Genomic DNA, 22,738 nt, shown 5'->3' on the forward strand with positions numbered 1-22,738 from the left:
GCTTCGTAATTTCCATCGACTAACTTTTCGATGTGTTGTATGTTACTATGCATTTTGACTCGAAGTTATAGGTTATTTTGTCACTGTATTTACTATTACTTTTATGTTCCTTTTCGTCCTGGGCCCATAACCTGTTGAATCAAAGTTATTTTCGAGGATCTTATACTTAAAGGAACGTACTATTAAATAACACTTCAATTTGTACTTTAGACGCTTTACTTTATTAATATAGATTACTGTCTCTTAACGTGCGCTTGCACATGCGTCTTCACCGTAATACAAAGAAATAGAGAGACGGTAAGGCGCGACCAAACTTAGAGCTCGCGCTAGTCGGTAAGAAAGAAACTAAAACTGTGTCGATAATAAAGAATCAATAACGTAACTACATGTATATATTACGATATCTCTACATAAATTAAATATTTGAAATAAAAATCTTTTAAATTTTTATTTATTTTATCATTATTTATTATTATTATAACATAATCATATGTCATATATTTATTTGTTATCTTTCATTAATCAAGTATTTCTTTATAAACATAATTTTTTATTTTTTTAGTCACATTATTATCTTTTAAATAAACTTTCAACGAATCCCAAGAACGAACTCGTGAAAATGCGACATACAGTTGTCCATGACTGAAAATATCTTTTCGAAGATTATTGCAATTTTATCGAAAGTCTGTCCTTGTGATTTATTTATGGTCATAGCAAATGCCAATTTCATTGGAAATTGTTTTCTTCTGAATGGATATATATTTTCGCAATACAAAGTGATACGATTAATAAAAACAATTTCTCCAATTTTATTACCTGTTAAAATTTCACAACGCAATAAATTATTATCTAAATCTAAAATCAGTAATCTTGTACCATTACATAAACCTTCATTAATACTAAGATTTCTAATAAGCATGGCAATAGTGTATTTTCTTAAACGTAATTTATAAGGTGGAAGACACATTGGATTTAAAGAATTGAGATATTCTATTGGAATTATTTCATGTATATCTTGATTATCTCCAGTCGTTTCAAGAGTATCTATACTTATATAAACTCTCTCTGTCGTTTTATCCAATAAATTTACTATCTTTTCGTTTATTTCATTAACATCAACATTCCTTGCAGATAATATAACGTAATTAGTCATAGTTTTATATTGTTATAATACGTTTTATAATATCTCCGTACATATCTTTAATCATATCCGAATTTGCGTTTGCTATACATTTTTCTGGAATATGAATATTATCTGAATGGTCATTTAAAGAACCATTACCTAAATTTAATAAAAATTGTGTAAATTCTTGTTCCTGTGGTAAAGTTCTTATATTTTGTGTCAATGAAAATATTTTAAATTGTTTCCATAAAATATTAAATTTTATAATTTCACAACGCGTAGCTTTTTCTTTTACAGGTAATAATTGTCTAAAATCTCCACCAAGAAGAACAATTTTACCAGCAAAATATAAATCATTTTGCATTATATCACGTAATGTTCGATCCATTATTTCTAATACATAACGAGGTGCCATAGGAGCTTCGTCTATAATAAAAACATCTACAAGTTTTAACTTTTCAGCCTCTTTAGATTTAATTTTAATATTTGATGTAGAATCAGCAAAAAGAGGAACAGGTAACCCAAAAACTTTGTATATTGTTCTTCCATTTGGAAGTAATGTTGCAGCAATACCGGTAAATGCCATCGTACTAACTATTTTTTCTCTATTTTTAAGTAAGTAATATAAGGTTGTATAAATGAAAGTTTTACCAGAACCACCTGGACCATCGATATAAAAATAATTATTGTTATTGTTATTTGTTATTGTTGCTTCTAAAATAGTATCAACAATTTCTTTTTGCTCTATATTTAATTGTTCATATTGTTGCATACCTATCGATGTATCTTCCTCAATTTGTTCTTCATTATTTATTTCTTGTTCAATAATTTCTTGTTCTAATTCAGGAAAATTAGCAATATTCGAACTTTCCATTTGAAGCACATTAGTAATATAATTATAAACTTTCTTTATTCCTATTATAGGTCCAAATCGTCTTGCATAATCTTCCGACATATCTATTTTAAACTTGTCCCATAACTTTTTTGGATGAACTGGTTGGTAATGAATCAAAATTCGTACAAATAAATTACGAAGTCGTCTTGGCATCATCCAAATTTTTGCTTCATTCATTGCACGATACCATTCCTCATCATCTTCTATGAGTCCTAATGCTAAACATGCGGCAGTGAAAGTTTGATGTATTTCATTATTAACTGTTCTTAATTCTTGAAAACTTGTAGCTCCTTTAACATGTAATAAAAGTATACGTAAATGAAACAATTCTATCTGAGACGGGCTGACAGAATACATACGACCAATACAATTAAAGTATCTTTGACGTTTCTCCCAACGATTAATAATTCTGCCATTAATTTTAATTTTTTTAAATACATAATGACATAGAATATCACTGTATAAATATTGTTTTGCTTCTTCATCTCGAACATTTAATTCAAAATAATCTAACAACATTGTTACTCGTTCTATAGCAGATCTTATCGCATCATTATTAATATTATCATCAATTATTACATTATGTTCATTTGGTAAATGAACCGGTAAACGAAATATAGCGTGACTTTTTTCTTGCAAAGGTTTACTTAAAATGCGCCAACATGCTTCCACAGGCCCGACATACCGAGCTTCAATAAAATCTTGAATTTCATCATGATTTATAGTTTTATCTATATTTTCTCCAATAACTATAGATGCTGCATCATGACCTTTATAAATATATTTATATAAATATTTTACAGACCGTATACTCGAAACTATTTCAACATTAATATGGCTATTGAATAAAAGTAAAAGCGTTGGATTAAATGGAACAACATATCGATTATCAACAACGTATCGTCCAGGTCTTTCGTACAGCAATCCATTATTCCTTCGATGATAGTGCGGGTAACCATCTTCATCCATAGTCGTCTCAAGTCGAAATGGTTTTAGAAAATGTTTCGAACATTTATCATTTATCAAACACCAATTTCCACATGGTCCATGAATCATATGTTTCATTACAACATTATGTAAACTTTCATTTTCATTAGGATCAGGAATTTCTGCAGAAATAAATTTATCAACTATTTCAGAATTTGATATCTTACAATTCTGTTTTAATGTAATCAATAAATGTATATGTGGTAATCCACATTTTTGAAATTCTATTACGTAAACATATGCTAAAACTTCACCAAAAAATTTTTGTCTAACAATAATATCGATTAAATAATCCATTTTTATATTAAATACCCGAGCACATATATCTGGCCTATCTGCAGGTTGTTGATTTGGAAGTAAATTTTCTTTAATTTCGCGCCAATTTGGATTACAAGTCATAGTAACAAGATATCTGGTTTTCCATATTTCCGAACAATAGCCATTGCATCTTGATAATGTTGCAACATATTACGCGGTGAACCCACAAATGTCGATGGAAGTATAATCATTTTTCCAATATGAGCATTGTTATTATTGGCGGTGTTTGCTAAATAATCAATTAATCCTTGATAAGTCTCAGCTCGTAATTGTTTTTGATTCTGTTTACAATAATTAATTCGATCTTTTTCAATTTTTATATAACTATCTACAAGCCATTGTTGAAATAATCGTCTTCCCATAATAAAAATATTAAAATTATCACGTATAGCTATGTGATATTTTACATATGCAGCTCTACTTACTCGTTTATTACAATTCTTACGTTGTAAATTATCATGCCATCCTTGATTACCATATGGATAGAATAATGGATAAATCCATGGTTCTACATTTGGATTCATTGTACTGACTTGTTGTAATGTTTTATTATTTTTATTATATATTGTTACATAAGTTTCCGGAATTTCACCATCTGCTGTAGTAGAAAAAACAGCTGCAACTTCATTTACTCTTTGCACATTGTATCGGCCACGATCAATGCCTTTTTTTGTCAAAAATCCCAATTGTAATTCACGTATACTATTATTTTCAGTTATTTGCTGTTGCATTTCAATTTCTTCATGCATCATTCGGTAAGATTGTGCAAAAACATTATTCGTACGCATTATATTATCTATTAAATTTCTTTATCAAGATTCGAATTTCGATGTAATCGACATTCTGTTGCTTCATTATTATCCACGATAAAAAGTTGACCATAACTTGGCATTTCGTTAGATGAGGGATATAACGCAGTATTAATTTGATAATAAATTTGTCCTTGAATTTTAAAACAATAAGGTCCATGTCTTTGCGCACTAAAATCTGCTAAGTTTGCATTAAATGACGCGAATGAAAATGTATTATTGTAACCACGAATATGATTATAAAAATGACTTGATTTTTGATGATTTCCAATAAATAATTCATAAAGTTCATACGGAGGTTGTGGTAAAGAATCTAACATAACAGAACCATGGCTGCAACAATCGTTAAATGAATTACCCTTATTAGCTACTTTTTCAGAATTAAAATGTTTTGCACCACAATGTTCACAACATATATTCATTTCTCCTATGTAATACTCTATGATATTTTGTAGTTGAGTAGTATAAGATGTATTAATATCTACAAATCCTTTTTTTAAAGCTCGAGTTTTTTCATTACGATTTGCAGCTTTACTTTTATCAATTATATTGTGTGTACTATTTGATGTGCTAGGTATAGAGAAAGTAATATTGTTATTTAATAAAGTTTCTGTAGTTGAATTGTGAGTATTTCTAATTATATCAGTATCATCGTTAACATTAACATTATTCGTTAGACATAGTACTTTCATAGATGAATTAACTGATTGTGAAACAACATGATCTATTACTATATTTTTCGAGAAGCTTGTTAAAGTTTGCGCTATATTTGAACAAATCTCACTGCTATTTGATAAAGATTGACAATCTTTTTTAGTTATCATTTGTTTCATTTTCCGTCTTTGCATCTGAGATTTTGCTTTTCTTTCTCGTTTATTACACTGGAATTCTTCTTCTTCTTCAGCAGTTCGAACTACTTTTCTTCGAGGCATAATTAATTATTAGTTTAATAGAATAATTAAATAATCTAAATCAAAGTCAATTTCAATTCAACATCAAGCCAAAGTCAATTTTAGTTCAAATTAGAGCCAACTTTAATTTAAGAGAAAACCAATTTCAATTTCCAAATTAAAATCAATTTTAATTTATGTATCAATAAATAATAATTAAATAATAATAATTATTATAATAATACTTTATCAATTTTTATTTATTTCAGTTTAAAATTAATTAAATTAGTTTAATTAATTTAATTTAATATTAATTTGAAAATAAAAAAAAAATTTTAATTTTATAATTTTAAACCGTGTGAATTTATAAACGCTCGTTATAAATCAAATATGAATGTTGAAAATTACATTGGCTATGCGAGCCAAACGTGGATGTCAGTACGTATGCTTCCAATGAAATTAATTTTTTCGTTGGAATTTAATTCATTATGCACGAGGCACGAATTTTGCTTGGTACTTAAGCCAAGACTTTATTTGGGAATAATCTCAATTCGAGATTTAATTTCCCGAATCCCCTCTAACCCCCCTACAGAATTATAGGCGAGAAAAATATAGATCCGAAAGTCGCTGAATCGGGAATCGAACCCGAGACCTTTCGCTAGCGAAAAATTATTAAATTAAAATTAATCTTAATTGAAGTAAAAATTACTTTATTCTACATATAAGTAAAAACGATTTAAATAAAAGCTAATTTTAATTTAATAATTTAAATCACAATTAATTTGAATCAAGTCAAAACTAATATTAATTTAAGTCAAATTTTAATCTAATAAAAATCCAAATTACAATCAATTTCAATTTAACAATCCAAATCATAATCAATTTCAATTTAAGTCAAACTTTAATCCAACAATCCAAGCCTCACAATCAATTTTAATCCACTAATCCAAATCACAATTAATTTTAACTCAATCAAATTTGAATCTAATAATTCAAATCATCAATTTCAGTCCAACAATCCAAGTAACAACCAATTTCAATTCACAAGTCAAATTTCAATTCAATAATAATTTCAAATCCATAACTACTCACAACCAATTTAAATTCAAGTTTATTTTCAATCTAATAATCCAAATCACAATTAATTTCAGTCCAATAATATAAGTCACAACCAATTCAAGTAATGTCAAATCCATTCAATTTTATATCAAATAAAATTCAATTTTGGTAAAAATAAAAATGAATTTAATTTCAACCAAACAATTTTAATTTAATCTAGTTTTATAATTTTTTTTTAATTTTAATATTAATATTTTTATTTTATTTACTTTTTATTATTTTTTTATTAATTTTTTTACTTTTATATTTTTTAATTTTTTAATTTAATTTAATTTTTCAATTTTTAAATCTAATTTTTTATAATTTAAATTGATTTTAATTAAATAATTATAATAATCAAAACTAATCAATTTAACAATAAGTTTAATCGCAACTAATTTCAATATAATTTAAAATTAAAACTATTTTTAATATAATTATTTATAATAAAATAAATTTTAATCTGAAAGTTTAAATTAAAATCAATTGTAATTAATCCAACAATTAAATTATTAAGTTAATTTCAATTTAATAATTAATATTAAAATCGATTTTAGTATAATAACAGAAAATTAAAAAAAACTTTATTTTTAACTGAATCTAAATAAACTTTAATTGGGGTGAAAAGTGGCCCCGCATGCTCAGTAACTGGCTGGCATGCGGAAGGTCCCGGGTTCGAATCCAGTTCGAACCAACACACCCCATATGCCTGCTTGGAACTGGTGGGAGAAAGGAAATCCGGAGTCGTTGAAGGAGGGGGAAGGCAGGATTAGACAGGGAGAGGAAAAGAGGAGGAAGGAGGAAGGAAGAAGTTGTTGGAGGAGGGGGAGAGGAACCGGAATAGAGGAGCTTAGAGAAATGGTGGAGGTGGTGGAAACGGTTGAAAAGAAGCAGTTGGAGATTGGAGACGGAGTGGGGGGGAATTGAATATGTTGTATGTATATTGTAAGGTCGATATGGCCAGGTTGAAGAGAGGTGGTGAGTTGTAAAAAGGTTCGGGAACGCTCCTTGTGAAAAGCGCCTTGTAAACCCCGAGGGGATAGACAATAAAATGATGGATGGATGGAAATAAACTTAAATTTGATAATATATATATTGATAAATGTAATAAATATAAAAGCAGAATAATACATTTTTATACATATATAAATGTTAAATAATTATTTGGAACAAACTATATGACAATTGTGGTATAAAAAAAGATATTAAATCTATGTAATTTTCGTATAAAAAAAGGTATTTAAAAACTTTATATCTTCCTTTCCTATTTCTCTCTTCCCCCTCCCTCTCCTCCTCCTTTTATCTTGATATCTTTTAATGAAAATCTTCTATTCCTGTCTTCTTTTCTCTCTATCTTTTTTTTATTTCTTTTTTTTATTTTTCTCTTTTAATTGTTTTTAACCCTCTTTTCTTTCTACTTTTCTTCTTATAACTTTTAATAACTGTAATAAATCATTTATTTATTAGATTTTGTATAATAAATTAATAATATTATAATTTTTGTAAAAATAAACGTGTGAAAAATTTCGAAAGAAATACTGCTTACTTTTCTTGGTATTATCTCTGTCCTTTATATATGTATATGTATATATATATATCTCCTTTTTTATTTTTTTTTCTCTCTTCTTTTAACAAAAAGTTGTTTTTCCTCTATTGCCTTTTCTAATTCTTTTTTCTATCTTCTCTTCAATTTCTTCTTCTGGTTTTTCTTTAAATTTAAATAATTGTAAATAATTATTTATTTATAATATTTTATATAGTAAAATAAAATAATTTATACACAACAAACATAAATATACGATTGTTACATATATAACACGTAATTAATATACATATTATATGTATATTAATTATAATTGTACATTCACAGATAATAAAGAAATTTGATTAGCATTTGGCATCTTATTATACAATATATGATAAGTTACAATATGCTATCTGGGATATATAATTATAATATAACTACAATATAATATATATTATAATTATAAATATATAGTTATATCTATAAGTGTAAATTACCAATATGTAAGTATATATAACATATATATTAGTTACATGTTATATAATATTTATATATGTTTGTTGTGTTTGCTTGTACAATATACATATACATGATTAATTAATTATATGTATAATGAGCAAAATTCAGTGTTAATATTAATATTCCTTTAATATAATCAATCAGCGCCGTATAAACCGCGCGGTGAAAAATTGTCGCTATTCAATATTTAAAGAAAAGGCAGAGATTCAAAAAGTGTGCAAGCCGACATCTGCTTGACAGCAAAATGTTGTCCAAACAATATACTTTTGAAATATGCGAAAGATTAATTTATCGCTCGTCTTTAAATATATTAATACTCCTTTAATAATCCTTGAAATATTCAATACCGACAATTGTCGCCGTGCGGTTTATACGGCGCTGATTTGATTATTAAAAGAGTATTAATATTTAAAGACGAGCGATAAATTAATCTTTTGCATTTTTAAAAGTATATTATTTGGACAACATTTTGCTGCCAAGCAGATGTCGGCTTGCACACTCTTTTAATTTCTGCCACGTATTTAATTATTAAATACTGACCATTGTCGCCGCGCGGTTTATACAGCGGGTTATACGTGAACTTCAAATGCTTTAAATGCTTTATAGCTTTTTTATCTATAATTAATTTATCGCTAGCCTTTAAATATTAATACTCCTTTAATAATAAAGTCAGCGCCGTATTAATTGCGCGGCGACAATTGTCAGTATTCAATAATTTAAGACGAAGCAAAAATTGAAAAAGTGTGCAAGCCGACATCTGCTTGACAGCAAAATGTTGTACAAATAATATACTTTTGAAATATGGGAAAGATTAATTTATCGCTCGTCTTTAAATATTAAATATACTGTTTTAATAATCAAGTAAACATACTTTTTTGTCTGTGTATCTTCTCTCTATCGGTTATGTATCTTCTCTCTCTCTCTCTCTCTCTCTCTCTCTCTCTCTCTCTCTCTCTCTCTCTCCCTCTCTTTGCTCCTTTTTTTCTCGATGAAAATCTTTTCTTTATCTTCTTTTTTATTCTATTTCTCTTTCTTTATTTTTTGTTGTTTTTAATTCTTTCTTCTTATTTTTGAACTATTTATAACCTGAAATATATTATTTATTTATTATTTATTTATTAATAATAATATTAAGAATTTGCAAGAAGACATCTGCTTGGCAGCAAAATGTTGTACAATATACTTTTGAAATATGGAAGAGATTAATTTATCGCTCGTCTTCGAATATTAATACTACTTTAATAATCAAGTCAGCGCCGTAAACATACTTTTTTGTCTGTGTCTTCTCTCTATCGGTTATGTATCTTCTCTCTTTCTCTCTCTCTCTCTCTCTCTCTCTCAATATTCAATATTTAATATTCAATATTCAATATTTAATTCTCGATATTCAATATTTTACTAACCCCGCTCACGAAATGTCATCGAACTGTCACCGAACTTTCAGAGATTACATTCGCACCTCTTTCTCACAATATCATCGACCGTCAATCAGACACGCGGAAAAGCGGCAACAATACAAGCGATACAAAACACACACTTCATGCGTATCATGACTTTTTTCATTATGGATACAAAATTTCTAACGTTAATCCTTCTGTCAATATATATAATCTTTCACATTTTCATCAATGTCGGGTATCAACTATTTTTTTGATATATTGGCTTATGACGCTTTATTTATAGGAGCTCCTGAGAATTGAACATACTTTCCAATTAAATTTTACGAGATTTTTTAATACAAAAGTACCTTTAGAATTTCAAGGAAAGAAAATTTTCGATACATTTTTAACATTCTTTGAATACCCGGATATTTATCATTGACAGAGGGGTGGAGATATTCGCAATTTATTAACAAATTACTAAAAATTTATTATTAATTGTTTATTAAAAATTTATATTAAATTATTTATTTTACACTTTACTTTGCTTTGAGGACTGATTACTTACATAAATATTCTTTCGTTAAAATTATATTGTATAAAATGTGTTTTACAAAAACTAAAGAAAATTCTGACTTATGTAGAATCAGAATTTTTTATTTATAAATTATTGACACATAATATATTTGTTTAACTGCACTGTTTGTTTTTAAAAAATTAATTTTTTTTAACAGTTTTTTTTCTTTTAGAAAAATTTTTTTAAAAATTTGGTACATTTTCTAGAAGTTATATGTACTTGCCCTGCACACACATAATAACCGTTTTTTACTTTCGGTTTGTTATATAATTGAAAAAAGCTGTAAGGATACAAATAAAGTAAAGACTTCATCTCTTTTTAAGATCATGAATCATAAACATAGAAAGAATAAATTTTGTAAGGAAGTCAAACACAGCAATACAACAAAAGAGATAATAATTAGCAAGTTATGTTTTTCTTTAAGAATGTCTTTTAATTCTTTACTGTTTTTTTTAATCATAAATAAAAAGTACAAATGATGTTCATAAAAAAGAGACAGTTCATTAACTCTATTTTTCTCGCACAAACGAATCGATAATTTCCACGGTAGAGTTAAATGCAGTCTATTCTTTCTATGTTCTTTCTCCTTTTTATTCTTTCTTCTTTTGGTAATTTTTTACAAAAATTTACACGACTTATCTTGACATTGATAAATGTTGTAGAAAATTCAATTCTAACACAAACATAAGCTTATTGTTAGAAGCAACCAGTTGTGTCATATAATTTTTAAGATATTTAACGTTGAAGTTAAAGTTAATTAATTTTTACTCGAAAATATATATAAAAAAAAAGCGTAGCTATAATTTGCTTGCTATAATTTAATAACGATTCTGTGAATAAGAATGTAAGAACTATATTTATCAAATAAGTTTATTTATTTTTTATTTATTTTTTCTAATGAAGAAATTTTTATTATATCTCAGTATGATCAATATGATTATGATAATAACTGATTCGTAACATTGGTGATAATAAAAAAGGCCGAAATAGTTTATAAAAACATTCTGATTAATGTGTCTCGAAAAAACCTAATGTATCTGTATATTTATTTTGTATGCTTATATTATGACTAATGTTTATCGAAAAAACCTAACGTGTCTTGGCGAATTATCACGGTAAAAAAAATTCCTGCTTTTTTTTATATTTTTGTTTACTATGTATGATTTTGATAATTATGTACTTTAGGGGACAATGCTCCAATGACCTTGATCTTGACATATGTTGTCAAGGTCAATGTTCTGAGTAACTCCTTGGGAAAAATTTTAACCATCGTTTATTATTTATTAACAGGATTATTAACAAAAGAATTTTCATGAATTATATGCAATTTTCATACATCATGTACGTTTTATAAAATGAATTTATTAATTTATGTGTAGTAGTCGAAGACATGGGCGGAAAAGGTCTCTATATGAAAAATTTTACATAAATTCGCAACTTTTCACACGAAGCGAGGTCCATCCCCATTGCCTGGTGCTTTCAGTGCGAAACGAGGTCTATGTTTGAAAAATTCCACATGGGTTCGCAACTTTCCACGCGAAGCGAGGTCCACCTCCATCGTGGGAGTCACAACAAAAATTTTTATGAAGAAAATTGCAAAAAAATCTCAAAATTCGGAAAAGGCCCTATTCTGCATAATTACCATATATACCTTTATTTATTTTAATATATTACATTTATTAATAATACATCAAAATTAAACTTTGAATATTTCCACCGAAATTTCCTTTTTTCGTTAAAAAATACATATGTAACTCATTTACATACGTCTTACATTTTACGTGAACGTGGATTTCATGACGATTGAGCAAGATTATTTACAGCTATTCACAGATTTACGAATCAAAAAGAGAGTGTTCGGCGGATTTCACTAATCCATTATCGAGTAATTGCATTCGAAAAATCTTATTCATTTCGATGTTGTTAAAAAGAAAAAAATTATATAATTTTTCGCTTCTGATTATAAGTGTAATAGTGGGCAAGAAACGTATTGACCTCTAAATGGTGGAACTATTAATTTCCTATTTATTGTCATTAATAGACCACATTTCAAGTAAATTATTATTTTTTTTATATACTGTGTATGTCCAAAAAGATGACTTGCATGGCTTGGAATAAAAATCATTTTGTAAACTATAGCTATAACCTAAAAGAACTGCTGAATTTTTATGGCTAACAAAATTTTTTATTTTAATTGTTTTATTTTTTAACTCTACAAATCGATGAGCAATTCTATTAATATTTAAACAATATTCGGTAGTTTTAAGTTTTTTGTACTAAGGAGGATTACAAGTATTTATTAGTAAGTATTAAAGGGCCATCAGAATGTTCCATTAACAATTCTGTAGACTAGTGTAGACAAATTATTATCAGTTTTCTTAGAAGGCCTTAAAATATTATTTTCTTGAACAATTCGACGAACAACTTGTTGCAAAGGTTGGGAAGTTTTACGAACCATTTTTTTAGCTTTTGCATAAAATATTTAAGTGGAAACACACTAAAGTTATCTAACGAACCAAATAATCTTACACAATTGCTTAAGTGCAAAAAACTATGTACATTATGCGAAATGAAATCTGGACCATAGATTTAAATAGAATTAGTAATAAAATGCTTCATGAGCTCGTAAACATAAGAAATAAAATGTTCATACTTTGAATAATAATTACTAATTAAGATAGGGCTCGCCAAGCTGAGTGTAATTAAATTATTGTAAACTTTAGGAGGCAGTACTTACTTTTAGACTATTGGATCTGTATATAGTAAAAAAAATCTAAATTCAGTTGCCTTATATCGCTTGCATTCTATTATAGATCGAGTCTTCCTTGAAAATTCACAAGGAATATATTTTCTTAGTTTAAAAAGCAAATTAGTAATATCATTAATATCCTTTGCACATAATTTGTGAGGAGGTTTACCAAATATCCATTCATACTCAAACTATTTCCTTATCAGTCTGATAAACATGAAATTAATGAATATGAAAATCAAAGTGTGTCAGAATATTGCGAGAGCAGATTGCTCGTTGCTACAAGAAAATGTCTCAACGAAAGAATCGAATGGTTTCGCATTTTGGTATAATAATATATTTAAGACACTTGTGAAACCTAATCAAGAAAAGAAGAATATAGCTGGCAAAGTGTTTTTACTTATTATCGATTGCACACAACGCATCTTCTCAGAAGGGATTACTCACAGTTTCAATGTGTTCCTTCCGATAAACTCCAATATTCTCAGAACTACTATATCTAGAAATTATCGAGAAAATGGATCATTTGGCATATTATATGAAGAAAACATTGTATATACATATGCCCTAAACTGCTTCGTTTTCAAAATACAAAATTTCAAAGTTGTGAAAAAGTGGTTGTGAAAAATATAGTGGTGGAGTAAGGCTAGGCTGAATAGGTACACCAAACTTCGAATCTTCAAAACATCAAACAGAATAAAGCAGGTGGCTTATTAATACACACGATTATCAGTGTGTATTGCCGTTTATGTGTTCCCTCAACTTTTTTACAGGCAAGTGTCTCGTTCATTACAATCTAGTCCCGCTGCTCTGATTTACAGTAATAATCGTAATATAGATATATTTTTGATCCATTTTCTCGTTTATATGTATGTAATGTAAAATAAAATAGAATAAAATAATATAGATATACAATCTTAATTATAACAGTTGCCCACAGCGCAGAAATCAGTTGACATAATGAAATACAGGCAATATTATTCTTTTAAACTTCCGAGAAAAGTTTGATTCATTCGATTGATCGATTGAGTGAATAATATATGTATATGTGTATTTGTACATGGGGCATTCCATACCAAATCAACGACTTTTTCCTCCGAACATTTTTTATTTGCTTTATTTTTCTTTCATATTTGTGTATCTATTGAAAGTAGCTTCTATGAGTTTTTTTAGATTTTTATCTCTATCGATTTTCGAGTTATATGTATACATTTTTTTAAAATTGATTTTAAATTTTAAATATCTATAACTTGAAGAGAAATAAAAATATTGTCATTAAAAAGATGGTCACTTTTTGTTTTTGAATGTATTTTTCAAAAAAATATTGAAAAAATTCGAAAAAAATTTTTATAATATTTTATAATGTTTAGTCAATTTTAACCGAAATTTTTTTTTTCCTCAATGAGATCTTTTCGAACTTTTTCAAGAAATATATATTAATTGGCTATGAGAGCCATACGCGGATGTTCCAGCGTTATAGCGAAAATTAATTTTTTTCGCTAAAACTTGTATAATGTGCACGGGGCACGAATTTTGCTTGATAATTTTAATTCCTATATTCCTTTCTGACTCCCCTCAAGAGATATTCGTGAGAAAAATATCGGGCCAAAGTCGCATTAAAAAAAAAATGTATAACATTTTAGACTTAAAAACAAAAATTTTGAGCTATTGACGAAGAGAGGAAGTAGATATGGGCCACTATAGCGAGTCAAAACAAACCCCCACCACTCGGCCGCTGGCGCCAGAGGGGCGTGGCTAGACACGGCTTTTCGATCGCTGATTGGTCTATTTGTTTATTGGGGTCATTAGACCCAGGGTTCTGATAGGCTCTCTCCATAGTGGCCCAGCATTCTGATTGGCTGATTTTTTTTGGAAAGATGGTGGATGAGTAGGGAGGATTTTGGAAAAAGCCGACAAAATGGCGATAAAAATCGAGGTATAGCGAAGCCGGCGTGGGGGTTTATGACACCCCGACCGTCTATGATAGGCTCTAACTATAGTGGCCCGGCACGCTGATTGGTTAATTTTTGTATTTGGTGGGGAAGGGGGAGAGCGGACAGGGTTTTTGAAAAAAAGCCGACAATATGGCGATAAAAAAATCGAGGTATAGCGCTGCCGTCGTGGCGTTTATGACACTTCGCACGTCGCACGTCTACCTGTAGCGATAGAGCGGATAGGCCCCGGTGACTATGTATAGCGCTGAAAAAAGATAAAAAATATGAGCATGCACTAATTTCGACTGACCGCTTACTCAGTGTCGTATTATCAAATATCGTCAGCACCGTCGGTAACAAAAGAAACAAAAAATAAGTAAAAAATACAACTGGCCAGCGTCCGTTTACAATTTCGACTAATCGCTTACTCAGCGTCGCATTGTCGGATATTATTGGCAGCTCAGGTCACAAAGGAGGCCTAAGAGAAAACACGTGCGTTCGAGCTCGTATTTAGTAACACTACGTCCAGGTTTTATTGCTGAAAAGAATAAAATTATTTCGAAGTAAAGGGAGGATAGAGAGAAGGAAAATATTAGACAATTTGAAGTACAAAATTTTACTTTATGCTACTTTTTAAATAAAATTGATATTATTACATATACGTGATACATAATATATATTTTCTTTATAGCTTATTACACTTAAAATTACAGGAACAAAACATTTTATAAATGTTACAATTATTGTTACAATTATTACTAATACTATATACAAATACTACAACTATTACAATAATTTACATTACTTTCCTAAAAAATGTATAAAATTCTTATATCCTACTTTGAAAGAAAGACGTGGAAGACCGAAGAAAATACGCGAGAAAAGAATATTATTATTCCGATGATAAATAACCGTGCGGAACTGAGTAGCGGCTATTAATAAATCTACGTTTTACCAATACTGGTGCACATATTTTCGTCTCGTCCCGCGTTACAATTTCATGAAACGCGGTGCGTCGAATTGCTCTAAAACGTAGATTTATTGTAATTTCATTTTCTTCTTCTCCTACGTCATCTTCTTTTTCTTTTTCTTTTTCTTGATTCTTTTCTCGCGCTAATAATAATTGTTTAATGCTCTTAAAATTAACGTGCCGCGAATTCTCGTAATTAAGGGTTATTCCTTTAACTTTACAAGTCTCATATTCACAGCCCCCGGGTGTTCGCACAATGTAGGCGTAAAATTTTGGGCCACCGAACACGAACTCTTCGATGTAGCTACCGCGACCGTAGCTCTCGAGCTCGTTGGTCATATCGCCTAAAAAATTACCCGTGCATGGCTCATATTCATGCGGATCACCGGTGCTCACATAAATACAGGAATCGGTATCGTAATATAACACGCGGCGATCTAAACGCTCTAAATATTCGTATAATTTTAATCGTGCTTGCGCGGTCGTATATGCAGCTATTACTACGTTGGTTATCGGTGAGGGTACGACAGCCTCTTGTCGCAATCGCCACGAAACATATATTACCTCGTCGTTTACAGGTAATATATCGGTTATCTCGTGCTCGGGATTTGTTAATAATGACATAAAACGGTGCTGCGTTTTAACGACTTCGGTGTTCGACAAATTGGATCGCTGGCCAAATTTTCCCCAGAATGAATTCAAACAAAGCTTCGCGACCGAACGTAAACCAGGGTTTCGCGCTATGTTACGCTTATCGAGAACAATACCCTCGGTTTCCCCGTACTCCCTCAGATATTGCTCTTTAGCGTCATCGTCCTCGCATTCGCTCGGCCACCCACTTGCTTCCTGTTTAAGTTGAGTAGAAATGAGTTTATATATTCGGCGAACAATCCACCTTGCCGTGTTTCGGGATTATATTGACTAATTTCATATTGCCAAATTTAATTTACTTTTATCACAAGATAACCTTTTTCGATGGCCTTGCGTAATTCGCAGGACACCCACGTGCCCTCGAATTCGCGTTCGCTAGGACGCTCGTGCGTACACGCCGACTGCGAAAATGTTTCGCAGCAACTGCGACATAAGGCAAATAACAATTTTCCGTGCGAGCGATACGGAAGTACCGGATGAAATAAATCGCGCGGTGGAAGTACTGTACAACGTACGAGGCCTTCGACAGAGTCAAAATTATAATTCGGTGCCGTTCCGATTAAAGTGAAGCATTCATCTCCGATATAAATAACAGGATGGCCGATAGGGAAAGCACCCGTCTTCAATACATACGGGTACAAAGAACATACGTCTACGTAACGTATTTTCTCCGCACCCGAAATTTTGTAAAGTGTCGCGATATTTCCCGTACGTCCACCGAAAAATGCGTCGCGAGGATCGAGCGGTGCTGTTTCCAACAACGGATGCTTCTCGAGAAATTCGCGCATCTCGCGATTATCCCGCATTTCTCGATCGAAAGCACACTCCCACTTTTCTGTCACCAAGTACCCCCGTTGTCGAAGTCGCCACGTGATCGCGAGAGTTCGCTCGTATCGCGAGTCAATCGTGTCTCTACGCTTCATAGCCGACGGAAGCGGTCTATCGCGATTTATCGGAAAGCACGAAGTACATCCATGCCAAAAGCAGCCGTGGAATTGCAACACGTGACGAGATGTTATCCCCGTTTCCGATGTCTTTTCATAATAACCATCGACGAGTGTGCCGTCGTTCGTGCGATATTCACGTGCACGCCCTGCGTGGTTTATAGGATGACCGAGCTCGCGCTCCTTCCATATCAACCACTGCAGAGCTTTACGCGAATGCGTGTTCGCTTTTCTGTAGCCGCCTGCTGGAATGACACCTATCGTATTCGTGTGTAAGAAGTTTTTCCGAAAAACTGTCATACACGTCGAAGCAATAGTTGTATATTCCTCGAACGGGCATACATTTCCGCGATCTATAAAAATTTTTCTAAATGCTATGCACGCTCGTCGAAGTATATCAACATCGGTACGGCAATATTGCACTATCTCGCGTTGAAAATCAAACACAGAGTTTTTTAGCCGCATGTCAGTGTGCCACGCGAGAAAGCGTTCGCGCTCTTTCGGTTTCGGGAGAGTAGTAATGCGCGGCGGGTAATGGTCCAACATACATTTGATTTTCGACAGTATTGAATAAGTGCGGAAATATGCCTTTATCCACTGTATCCTCCAGCCCGAAAGCTTTCGGCAACTCGGATAAACGCATCGGCATATAATTTACGCTATCGATAAACTTTGTATGTCCAATCGTTAATACGACGATTTTAGTTCCGTTCAGAATAACTTTCGGCACGAGATTGACGCTATTTTCCACAATATGTTTCAAAATAAATTGAGCGTCGAACGCTTTCGCATTATGCGCTATGCATATGATTTGTTTGAAATATTTCGTCCTTCGCGTTGCGAAATCGACAAAATTATTCACCGGATCATTACGAAACACGAACTCTCGCACTCCGCACCAGCGACAACGCACGGACATGTCATTGTTTCGCGCGCACGCTTCGCAAATTTGTTGCGCGACGCAGAGTGTCGGAACGTGTTTTTTTACTGACGTCGTACCTTCGATCGTCTCGTCCTGCCGCGTTTCGAAATCATAAAACACAAATGCTACGCGTCCTTTTCTGTCTTTATATGAAAATGTGCTCGTTTCCTCATTATCAATTGTGCTTTTTTCCTCCTCGACGGCTGTATCTACTGACGTTGTCGTCGCTTCTACTACCGGAGGCGATGTCGACGACGATGGTCCGGCAGAGGAATTAACGACGCGTCGAAGAGGTCTCATATAGCATAAATGATTTCGAGGTTGCGCCGAATGACATAATCTGCAGTAAGAAACTCCGCATTCGTGTTTCGCTTTCGCTTTAACTACGCACCCGCATTTATCGCAAAATCGTAGGACACTACAAACACTGGCGGATCTACCATCATATGATTTTTCACTACGATGACGCTCGAAACACGTTGCACCGTAAAACGTCCGATTGCACGCGCCACATTTTACGTTTCGTACGTCAGAGTGATCGCACGCCGGCACGGTAAAACAACGCGGGCATTTATTTGAGCATCGGTGACCGCTACCTCTATCGTTTCGAAAGCCTACATTGCACGCTACGCAATAATTACGAGAACCCGAGGCGGCTTTTAAATTTAATATAGGGCTGTAATGACGTGAATCCTCATAATACATAATATTTAGCGGATAAGAGGATTCACGTCCGAGAGAAGCGAGTATCGCTGTACCGTCCTAGAACGGTTTCTCACCGCGACCGAAAGTACTAAAATTATATACGACGATAGCGATATTGTCTGTGGCGAGATATCGCTGGAAGCGCTCAATTTCATAAACCCCGCATCCCTCCTCGGATATTATTACATCGGCATTTTTTGTTAATTCTAACGCCCACTCGCACTGTAACGCCGATTGCTGATGTCTTACTCTATTCCATTTTTCGTGTAACTCTCCCGTACGAATGTTACCGCGTTCGCAATAAGTTTGCGCTACTACGAGAGACCGGGGAAAACACAAGTTGTCGGAATTATTTATTTGGACTATTGAGCGCTTCGCGATATTTTCTCGCGTTAATGCGACACGCCCGCGCCCCAAAGGAACAGAGATGTTGTAAATAAGTACATTAAATTGTTCCGCGATATCGTGTCCTCCCGCGCTCTGCGCTACCGCGCTCACAAGGTCCCAAATATCCCCGTGGGTCAAATCACGCACTGGACGAAAGGATAAACCCGCGGGTCCGTGTGATAAATTCGGCGAATCGAACGATAATCCTACATAATCACCCGGTTCACTCGAATTTATCGCATATTCGTGAATTTCTCGAAACGCATTTTCTAAAGAACGATAAATATCTCCGCCTTCAGGTAATGGACGTATCGCGAAACTCGCCTCTCTACCGATTACCCCAAATCTCCTAAATCTACGGGCATTTTCACTAATCAAATTTATACAATTAAAATTATCGCCGACCTGCTGTTGCTGTTGTTGTGGTTGCTGTTGCGATTGTCGTTGCTCCTCCTCCTCCACCTCCTCTTCTCCATCTTCCGTCTCAGACGAAGTATTATCAAGATTTTCCTCTTCATTCTCCCCCCTCGTGATTACTTCTTCATTATTCTGCGAGTGTGATAATAATGTTCTCTCAGACGCGTTGTTTTGTCCACATCCTCTACTCCCTCCGCCGCTTTGTACTATCAAAAAAAGAAAATTGTAAAATTGAATATAAATTGTATAAAATACTATAATATTGCTTTTATTTTATACTCGAATTTAATCTTTGCACAGCCGCTAGTGTTATATTACAAAGAGATAACTCACCTCGTGGTGATAATCGTCGTATCTCGAGTAACGCATCCCGCTCTCCTGCCGCTAATATTCCGGAGAATAGATAATCGGCAAGCGACAGTAGGGATACTATGCCGGTTCTAACCCATGGGGCTCCGAGGGGGGCGCGGGGCGGGGGGGGGGGGTTCTCCGGGGCGAGGGGGTATGACGTCACGCGGGGCGGGGGGGATCTTGTAGGCGAGGGGGATGACGTCACGCGGGGCGGGGGCGCTTATCGCTGTGCGGGAGACGCTTATCGCGTATTGTTTTTCATAAACAAAACAGCGTATTGTATTACTTTGAATTATCTAACATGTTTTATTATAAACAAAACACCGCAAAGTGAGCGCCGACATTCGGCCACCCTCGCGATACCTCCCCCACCCCTCCCCCATAAGGCGACGCGCTTTGGCGGTACTTCCGCCCTCCCCCTCCCCTGCCCATATGTGACGTTTCTTCCTCATTGTTTAGGAAGAATTCTTTTGCGATAATTTTGCCAACATTCGGCCGCCCTCGCGGTACCTCCCCCTCCTCTCCACCATCTGAGGGGATCTTGGGAGGTCGCGCTTATCGCAATGAACACGTCGGGACGTGTTTTTTTTCGCGGTAAAAGACCGTGTTGCATTACGCATCAATATTCGGCAGCCTTTGCGGAACCTTTCCCCTCCCCCTAAGCGGAATTCTTTCTCATTGTTTAGGGAGCGCCGATGTCCGGCCGCTTGAATTTTTATAAACAAAAATGAGCGCCGATGTCCGGCCGCTCTGTGTCAAAAGCGATAACGCGATGAAGGGAGATCACCTTTCTGATATGTAATTAAACAATCTGTTAATCATGAAGAGGGGAAGAAATGATTAGACGAAATATAATAAGGACTGCTGCCACTTCAAATCATAGTACGTAATTTGCAAGCGCACAGATACGTCGGTCGAAAAAAGAATAGTGGGTGCAAGTGCTCTATAGAACGTGATTTTAAAAAGTGTGGAAAAATGGAAAACATCGAGCAGACTGAACGCGACCTGTTGGAGCGGTCCCATCAAATCGCCACCTTGGGCGAGTATTTTGAATGGGCGCTGCGCTGCGAGGAATTTATCAAACTGCTCGAAGAAAACAGCCGTGTCAAGCGTCCGCGACTCTCCATTGGATATAGACAATCTTTGGTTGCTAGAATCGCGCGACTCGAGGGTGCAAAAACTCGATTGCAGAGACAGTTTATATCCAGTGGTGGTAATTACAGTGGCGACAATAACGCAGGAAGACTCGTTTGGCGAGAGATCGATACCGCGTTTGAAAATCGTATACTGACCGGTGCGGTGATTAACGCAGACTATATCGAACCGCGACAATTTTTGGAAGATGCTAGTAGTGTAGTACTCGAGCAAGTGCAAGACGTTATAAAAATACACAACTGTGTAAAAGTAAATACTGTGTTCAACGGTGAGTTTGTGACAGGTGATAAGCGCGCTAACAAAAGTATTAACACGAGAAATTATGAACTTTTTCGCACGTCCGATTTACGCGAGTGGTATGAGCGGCACGTCATCGAAACCACATTGACGTCTCTCGAAGAGTTTCAGGAACGTGATAGCGGATGGGCATTGTCACGAATCCTCGATCTTACGGTCAACGTCAACAAGTGCAATCCTATGCGCGCGGGATGCCATATTAAATTACCGCGAGAAATTATGACGAAGAGAGCGGTAATTAATGTGCTATCAATGGACAATGCGTGTTTCGCGTGGTCAGTGGTGGCCGCTCTGTACCCCGCTGAAAAATATACTGAGAGAACATCTTCATATCCGCACTATACGACGGTGTTAAATTTACAAAACATTGAGTTTCCGATAACGTTGAATCAAATAAAAAAGTTTGAACATGTAAACGATATCTCAATCAACGTCTACGGCATCGAGAGGAAGAAGGAATTATCAATTCTTCCGATACGACTCGCCGATCAGAAAAAAGAAAAACATGTGAATTTGCTGTACGTGGAGAAGGAGGACGACAACGTTGGACATTTCGTGTATATCAAAAATCTGTCTCGCCTCGTAAGTTCGCAACTGAGCAAACATGACCACAAGAAATATATCTGCGATCGGTATGTATATTTATTGCAAATTATATAATTGTAAATAAAATTGTAAATAAAATTGTAAATGAAATTGTAAATAAAATTGTAATTTTTTTTTTCACAGATGCTTGCACTTCTTTAATTTGAGCGAAAAGTTGGAGGCTCACATTATGGACTGTGGAGAAATGAATGACTGCGCTATCCGGTTACCAAGCGATAAAGATAAGTGGCTCGGCTTCGACAACTACAACAGAAAGGAGCGGCTTCCGTTTGTAGTGTACGCCGACTTGGAGTGTGTGCTGAGGAAGACATCGGAACACGTGTCATACTATCAACATCACGAGGTATTTAGCGTTGAATACTATGTGCAATGCTCGTACGATGAAACATTATCCGCATACAGATCTTATCGCGGTACCGATTGTGTCGCGTGGTTCGCCAACAAACTCGAGGAATTAGCGCATCGCATAAAGGGTATTTTGTCTAATAATGTCCCCATGATAAATTTAACATCAGACGAGTGTGAAAAAT

The 22,738-nt window shown here is 33.5% G+C and overlaps 2 protein-coding genes across 2 annotated transcripts; one reads left to right on the forward strand and one right to left on the reverse strand.

Annotated features, from left to right (window-relative positions):
- Positions 1-15,021: 15,021 nt before the first annotated feature.
- LOC145947456 (uncharacterized) lies at positions 15,022-17,833 on the reverse strand. Its single transcript, XM_083057229.1, has 3 exons — positions 16,724-17,833; positions 15,995-16,619; positions 15,022-15,068 (listed from the first exon to the last, which is right to left on the reverse strand). Exons 1-3 carry the CDS (start codon positions 17,831-17,833, stop codon positions 15,022-15,024), a joined length of 1,782 nt encoding a protein of 593 aa, XP_082913355.1.
- Positions 17,834-20,451: 2,618 nt separating this feature from the next.
- Positions 20,452-22,262, forward strand: LOC145947457 (uncharacterized). The gene is made up of 2 exons (XM_083057230.1): positions 20,452-20,480; positions 21,287-22,262. Exons 1-2 carry the CDS (start codon positions 20,452-20,454, stop codon positions 22,260-22,262), a joined length of 1,005 nt encoding a protein of 334 aa, XP_082913356.1.
- Positions 22,263-22,738: the final 476 nt, after the last annotated feature.

Source organism: Prenolepis imparis, unplaced genomic scaffold, assembly GCF_030444845.1.
Source record: "Prenolepis imparis isolate NDT839.2.m4 unplaced genomic scaffold, iyPreImpa1.0 SCAF_85, whole genome shotgun sequence".
Classification (NCBI taxonomy): Eukaryota; Metazoa; Arthropoda; class Insecta; order Hymenoptera; family Formicidae; genus Prenolepis; species Prenolepis imparis.

Excerpts from the sequence above, each read along its gene's own strand:
- LOC145947456 (XM_083057229.1), bottom strand. The coding sequence starts at position 17,833 with ATGCGGCTAAAAAACTCTGTGTTTGATTTTCAACGCGAGATAGTGCAA. Across the intron at positions 16,620-16,723 it reads AAGGTTATCTTGTGATAAAA|GAAGCAAGTGGGTGGCCGAG; the intron begins GTAAATTAAATT and ends CAACTTAAACAG. Across the intron at positions 15,069-15,994 it reads GGGCTGTGAATATGAGACTT|CGCTATACATAGTCACCGGG; the intron begins GTAAAGTTAAAG and ends ATCTTTTTTCAG.
- LOC145947457 (XM_083057230.1), top strand. The coding sequence starts at position 20,452 with ATGTTTTATTATAAACAAAACACCGCAAA. Across the intron at positions 20,481-21,286 it reads TATAAACAAAACACCGCAAA|ACAATCTTTGGTTGCTAGAA; the intron begins GTGAGCGCCGAC and ends CATTGGATATAG.